This window comes from Salmo trutta, chromosome 22, assembly GCF_901001165.1.
Source record: "Salmo trutta chromosome 22, fSalTru1.1, whole genome shotgun sequence".
NCBI classification, from domain to species: domain Eukaryota; kingdom Metazoa; phylum Chordata; class Actinopteri; order Salmoniformes; family Salmonidae; genus Salmo; species Salmo trutta.
The window spans coordinates 51,814,048-51,821,547 of record NC_042978.1 but is presented as its reverse complement, the minus strand read 5'-3'; the positions used below and the strand labels follow the sequence as shown (position 1 = coordinate 51,821,547).

The 7,500-nt window shown below is 46.2% G+C and overlaps 1 protein-coding gene across 1 annotated transcript in view; it reads left to right on the top strand.

Annotated features, from left to right (window-relative positions):
- Positions 1–7,169, top strand: part of LOC115157918 (cytoplasmic FMR1-interacting protein 1 homolog) — a 33,486-nt gene extending 26,317 nt beyond the window's left edge. The window contains exons 4-6 of the mRNA XM_029706250.1: positions 5,282–5,359; positions 6,089–6,190; positions 6,930–7,169. Coding sequence (XP_029562110.1) covers positions 5,282–5,359; positions 6,089–6,190; positions 6,930–7,169 — 420 coding nt within the window. The remainder of the gene's footprint in view (positions 1–5,281; positions 5,360–6,088; positions 6,191–6,929) is intronic.
- Positions 7,170–7,500: the final 331 nt, after the last annotated feature.

The window sequence follows — 7,500 nt, the reverse complement described above, 5'->3', positions numbered from 1 at the left end:
GGGTTTATAAGGGCGACTAGGGGTTTATAAGGGCGCCTAGGGGTTTATAAGGGCGACTAGGGGTTTATAAGGGCGACTAGGGGTTTATAGGGGCGACTAGGGGTTTATAGGGGCGACTAGGGGTTTATAGGGGCGACTAGGGGTTTATAGGGGCGACTAGGGGTTTATAAGGGTGACTAGGGGTGACTAGGGGTTTATAAGGGTGACTAGGGGTGACTAGGGGTTTATAAGGGTGACTAGGGGTTTATAGGGGTGACTAGGGGTTTATAAGGGTGACTAGGGGTTTATAAGGGTGACTAAGGGGTTTATAAGGGTGACTAGGGGTTTATAGGGGTGACTAAGGGGTTTATAAGGGTGACTAGGGGTTTATAGGTGTGACTAGGGGTTTATAAGGGTGACTAGGGGTTTATAAGGGTGACTAGGGGTTTATAAAGGGTGACTAGGGGTGACTAGGGTTTATAAGGGTGACTAGGGGTTTATAGGGGTGACTAGGAGTTTATAGGGAGTGAATAGAGGTTAATATGGGTGAATGTGGTGACTTCCTTACCATGTGAACATATCCAGGGATATGGTGCAGCATTCACAGAGATCCAGGGATATGGTACAGCATTCACAGAGATCCAGGGACATGGTGCAGCATTCACAGAGATCCAGGGACATGGTGCAGCATTCACAGAGATCCAGGGACATGGTGCAGCATTCACAGAGATCCAGGGACATGGTGCAGCATTCACAGAGATCCAGGGACATGGTGCAGCATTCACAGAGATCCAGGGACATGGTGCAGCATTCACAGAGATCCAGGGACATGGTGCAGCATTCACAGAGATCCAGGGACATGGCGCAGCATTCACAGAGATCCAGGGACATGGCGCAGCATTCACAGAGATCCAGGGACATGGCGCAGCATTCACAGAGATCCAGGGACATGGCGCAGCATTCACAGAGATCCAGGGACATGGCGCAGCATTCACTGAGATCCAGGGATATGGTGCAACAAAAATAGGATTTCTTTTCCTTTTAGATCTAACAAAATGTATTCTCCGATCAACTAAAATCCCAGACTATTTGAAATGAAAAGGCATGATATGGTCAAGATTTTACAGCTCCTGCGTCTAGCTAGGACTCCTCCTACAGAAGGCCCAACTTCCTCCATTTACCTTTCACACTCGCCACAGTGCAACAAAAAACTATTTTCCTTTTTAATCAAACAAATAATTATCCTATCAACTTAAAGCATAGATAACTGGACAGAAAAAGACATAATCTGATCTCCTCTGTGTATGGTTAAAAGACTATACTGCAAGCACTTCCCCCACCGAAGGCCCAACTTCCTGTCTTTATCCTTCTACTTCCACAATGGGCAAGAGGGGGAGCCATATACAGTTGAAGTCAGAAGATTACATACACCTTAGCCAAATACATTTAAACTCAGTTTTTCACAGTTCCTGACATTTAATCCTAGTAAAAAATCCCTGTTTTAGGTGTCAGAATAATAGTAGAGAGAGTGATTTATTTCACCTTTAATTTCTTTCATCACATTCCCAGTGGGTCAGAAGTTTACATACACTCAATTAGTATTTGGTAGCTTTGCCTTTAAATTGTTTAACTTGGGTCAAACGTTTCGGGTAGCCTTCCACAAGCTTCCCACAATAATTTGGGTGAATTTTGGCCCATTCCTCCTGACAGAGCTGGTGTAACTGAGTCAGGTTTGTAGGCCTCCTTGCTCACACACGCTTTTCAGTTCTGCCCACAAATGTTCTATAGGATTGAGGTCCGGGCTTTGTGATGGCCACTCCAATACCTTGACTTTGTTGTCCTTAAGCCATTTTGCCACAACTTTGGAAGTATGCTTGGGGTCATTGTCCATTTGGAAGACCCATTTGCAACCAAGCTTTAACTTCCTGACTGATGTCTTGAGATGTTGCTTCAATATATCCACATAATTTCCCCCCCTCATGATGCCATCTATTTTGTGAAGTGCACCAGTCCCTCCTGCAGCAAAGCACCCCCACAACATGATGCTGCCACCCCCGTGCTTCACGGTTGGGATGGTGTTCTTCGGCTTGCAAGCCTCCCCCAAACATAACGATGGTCATTATGGCCAAACGGTTTTATTTTTGTTTCATCAGAACAGAGGATATTTCTCTAAAAAGTATGATCTTTGTCTCCATGTGCAGTTGCAAACCGTAGTCTGCCTTTTTTATGGCGGTTTTGGAGCAGTGGTTTCTTCCTTGCTGAGCAGCCTTTCAGGTTACGTCGATATAGGTCTCGTTTTACTGTGGATATAGATATTTTTGTACCTGTTTCCTCCAGCATCTTCACAAGGTCCTTTGCTGTTGTTCTGGGATTGATTTGCACTTTTCGCACAAAAGTATGTTAATCTCTAGGAGACAGAACGTGTCTCCTTCCTGAGCGGTATGACGGCTGCGTGGTCCCATGGTGTTTATACTTGCGTACTATTGTTTGTTCAGATGAACGTGGTACCTTCAGGCGTTTGGAAATTGCTCCCAAGGATGAACCAGACTTGTGGAGGTGTACTTTTTTTTCTGAGGTCTTACCTGATTTCTTTTTATTTTCCCATGATGTCAAGCAAAGAGGCACTGAGTTTGAAGGTCAGCCTTGGAATCCATCCACAGGTACACCTCTAATTGACTCAAATGGTGTCAATTAGCCTGTCAGAAGCTTCTAAAGCCATGACATCATTTTCTGTAATTTTCCAAGCTGTTTAAAGGCACAGTCAACTTAGTGTATGTAAACTTCTGACCCACTGGAATTGTGATACAGTGAATTATAAGTGAAATAATCTGTCTGTAAACAATTGTTGGTAAAATGACTTGTGTCATGCACAAAGTAGATGTCCTAACCGACTTGCCAAAACTATAGTTTGTTAACAAGAAATTTGTGGAGTGGTTGGAAAAACGAGTTTTAATGACTCCAACCTAAGTGTATGTAAACTTCTGACTTCAACTGTACTATATATATATATAACTGTACTAAGATACCTGATATATTCCTTTGTTATTAGTGTTAAGTATTACTATCATAAGGGAAGTACACCATATTTCATCTAATATACATGGTGCTCTGTATGTTTTATCCAATGTCTAACCGGCTCTAACAGTGAATAAGGTTTTATATGGGTGGAATTGGCTAAGGAGACCTGGCTGTTCACCTCGGAGCATTTAGTATTGTCCCTGGAGAAGAAAAGGAGGACCAAGGCCAACCACCATGCCAAGGTCCCCCTACTGCACTGTGACAAATGTGCTTCAAAGCTTTTTTAGGGCAGCCACAACTGTCAGTAAGAGTGTCCATGACTGAGTCTTTGAATGAAGAGATTGAGATAAAACTGTCCAGTTTGAGTATTTGTTGCAGCTCGTTCCAGTCGCTAGCTGCTGCGAACTGAAAAGAGGAGCGACCCAGGGGTGTGTGCTTTGGGGAACTTTAACAGAATGTGACTGGCAGAACAGGTGTTGTATGTGGAGGTTTAGGGCTGCAGTAGATATCTCAGATAGGGGGCAGTGAGGCCTAAGAGGGTTTTATAAATAAGCATCAACCAGTGGGTCTTGCGACGGGTATACAGAGATGACCAGTTTACAGAGGATTATAGAGGGCAGTGATGTGTCCTATAAGGAGCATTGGTGGTAAATTTGATGGCTGAATGGTAAAGAACATCTAGCCGCTCGAGAGCACCCTTACCTGCCCATCTATAAATGATGTCTCCATAATCTAGCATGGGTAGGATGGTCATCTGAATCAGGGTTAGTTTGGCAGCTGGGGTGAAAGAGGAACGATTACGATAGAGGAAACCAAGTCTAGATTTAACTTCAGCCTGCAGCTTTGATATGTGCTGAGAGAAGGACAGTGCACCGTCTAGCCATACTCCCAAGTACTTGTATGAGGTGACTACCTCAAGCTCTAAACCTCAGAGGTAGTAATCACACCTGTGGGGAGAGGGGCATTCTTCTTACCAAACCACATGACCTTTGTTTTGGAGATGTTCAGAACAAGGTTAAGGGTAGAGAAAGCTTGTTGGACACTAAGAAATCTTTGTAGAGCATTTAACACAAATTCCGGGGAGGGGCCAGCTGAGTATAAGACTGTATCATCTGCATATGAATGGATGAGAGAGTTTCCTACTGCCTGAGCTATGTTGTTGATGTAAATTGAGAAGAGCGTGGGGCCTTGGATCGAGCCTTGGGGTACTCCCTTGATGACAGGCAGTGGCTGAGACAGCAGATGGCCTGTCTTTATACACTGCACTCTTTGAGGTAGCTAGCAAACCAGGCCAAAGACCCCTCAGAGACACCAATATTCCTTAGCCGGCCTACAAGAATGGAATGGTCTACCGTATCAAAAGCTTTGGCCAAGTCAATAAAAATAGCAGAATAACATTGCTTAGAATCAAGGGCAATGGGGACATAATTTAGGACCTTTAAGGTTGCAGTGACACATCCATAACCTGAGCGGAAACCAGATTGCATACCAGAGAGAATACTATAGACATCAAGAAAGCCAGTCAGTTGAATATTGACACGTTTTTCCAACACTTTTTTGATAAACAGGGCAAAATAGCAATAGGCCTATAACAGTTGGGATCAGCTTGATCTCCTCCTTTAAATAAAGGATGGACTGTGACTGCCTTCCAAGCAATGGGGACCTCCTCAGAGAGGAGAGACAGGGCTTGGCGATGATAGGGGCAGCAACCTTAAAGAAGAAAGGGTCTAAACAATCTGATCCAGATGGGTCACGTTAAGGAGCTCCTTTAGCACCTCGGACTCGGTGACTGCCTGCAGGGAGAAACTTTGTAGCGGGGCAGGGGACAAATAGGGAGAAGCATCGGGGAGAGTCGCATTAGAAGAGGTACGAGATGAGAGGCAAGTAGCTGTATTGTACCCCAGGAACCTCTGAGAGAGAGAGAGAGAGAGAGAGAGGCTAGTAGCTGTATTGTACCCCAGGAACCTCTGAGAGAGAGAGGCTAGTAGCTGTATTGTACCTCAGAGAGAGAGGCAAGTAGCCGTATTGTACCTCAGAGAGAGAGGCAAGTAGCTGTATTGTACCTCAGAGAGGCAAGTAGCTGTATTGTACCCCAGGAACCTCTGAGAGAGAAGCAAGTAGCTGTATTGTACCCCAGGAACCTCTGAGAGAGAGGCAAGTAGCTGTATTGTACCCCAGGAACCTCTGAGAGAGAGGCAAGTAGCTGTATTGTACCCCAGGAACCTCAGACAGAAAAGCAAGTAGCTGCATTGTGTTTGAGAGCCTTTTAACTGTCTTCCTTCAGAATGAGATGCTGGAGGAGGGCCAGGAGTATGCTGTGATGCTGTATACGTGGAGGAGCTGCTCTCGCGCGATCCCACAGGTAACTACCGCATGGCTGACTGATATACTGCTTTCGCGCGATCCCACAGGTAACCTCCATATAACTCACGTTACATAACCATCTATACTGTGGGATCCTAGTTGCAACCTGTTGTGCACTACACCTCTATGTAAATATATTCCCGGGCACTCCCCCTCTATCAGGTGAAGTGTAATGAGTGTATTGCTCATGATTCCCCGTGTCTTCCTTCCTTCTATCAGGTGAAATGTAATGAGTGTATTGCTCATGATTCCCCGTGTCTTCCTTCCTCCATCAGGTGAAGTGTAATGAGTGTATTGCTCATGATTCCCCGTGTCTTTCTTCCTTCTATCAGGTGAAGTGTAATGAGTGTATTGCTCATGATTCCCCGTGTCTTCCTTCCTCTATCAGGTGAAGTGTAATGAGTGTATTACTCATGATTCCCCGTGTCTTTCTTCCTCTATCAGGTGAAATGTAATGAGTGTATTGCTCATGATTCCCCGTGTCTTTCTTCCTTCTATCAGGTGAAGTGTAATGAGTGTATTACTCATGATTCCCCGTGTCTTCCTTCCTCTATCAGGTGAAGTGTAATGAGTGTATTACTCATGATTCCCCGTGTCTTTCTTCCTTCTATCAGGTGAAGTGTAATGAGTGTATTGCTCATGATTCCCCGTGTCTTTCTTCCTTCTATCAGGTGAAATGTAATGAGTGTGTTACTCATGATTCCCCATGTCTTCCTTCCTCTATCAGGTGAAGTGTAATGAACAGCCCAACAGAGTGGAGATCTATGAGAAGACAGTGGAGGTGCTGGAGCCTGAGGTCACCAAGCTCATGAACTTTATGTACTTCCAGGTAACACCAACCAGTCGGAGGCACCCTCACCTCTCTCTCTCTGTCTCGCTCTCTCTGTCTCGCTCTCTCTGTCTCGCTCTCTCTGTCTCGCTCTCTCTGTCTCGCTCTCTCTGTCTCGCTCTCTCTGTCTCGCTCTCTCTGTCTCGCTCTCTCTGTCTCGCTCTCTGTCTCGCTCTCTCTGTCTCGCTCTCTGTCTCGCTCTCTGTCTCGCGCTCTCTCGCTCTCTGTCTCGCTCTCTCTGTCTCGCTCTCTCTCGCTCTCTGTCTCGCTCTCTCTGTCTCGCGCTCTGTCTCGCTCTCTGTCTCGCTCTCTCTCGCTCTCTGTCTCGCTCTCTTCTGTCTCGCTCTCTCTGTCTCTCGCTCTCTGTCTCGCTCTCTGTCTCGCTCTCTCTGTCTCGCGCTCTCTCGCTCTCTGTCTCTCGCTCTCTCGCTCTCTGTCTCGCGCTCTCTCGCTCTCTGTCTCGCTCTCTGTCTCTCGCTCTCTCGCTCTCTGTCTCGCGCTCTCTCGCTCTCTCGCTCTCTGTCTCGCGCTCTCTCGCTCTCTGTCTCTCGCTCTCTGTCTCGCGCTCTGTCTCTCGCTCTCTGTCTCTCTGTGTAGATAATTTTCTCATATGTTCTGTGTAATATTGTAACACATTAATTTAAATAATTTGTTCAAATTAAATCCATATAAAGATGTGGTCTATCATGTAACTGTAAAACCTCCTATCCATGTTGACCTCTCTCTCTCTCCTGGTCAGCGATTGGCTATAGACAGGTTCTGTGGGGAGGTGCGTCGTCTCTGCCACGTTGAAAGGAGGAAGGACTTTGTCTCTGAGGCCTACCTCCTCACCTTGGGGAAGTTCATCAACATGTTCGCTGTGCTCGACGAACTCAAGAACATGAAGTGTAGCGTCAAGAACGACCACTCTGCCTACAAACGGTACAGACATAGAAAGGTGCAAAATGGGACCCTATTCCCTTTTTGTAGTGCACTGTAATGAAACAGGGTCCATAGGTCTCTGGTCAACAGTAGTGGAACTGGGCCCATAGGTCTCTGGTCAACAGTAGTGGAACTGGGCCCATAGGTCTCTGGTCAACAGTAATAGAACTGGGCCCATAGGTCTCTGGTCAACAGTAATAGAACTGGGCCCGTAGGTCTCTGGTCAACAGTAGTGGAACTGGGCCCGTAGGTCTCTGGTGAACAGTAGTGGAACTGGGCCCATAGGTCTCTGGTCAACAGTAGTGGAACTGGGCCTGTAGGTTTCTGGTCAACAGTAATGGAACTGGGCCCGTAGGTGTCTGGTCAACAGTAGTGGAACTGGCCCATAG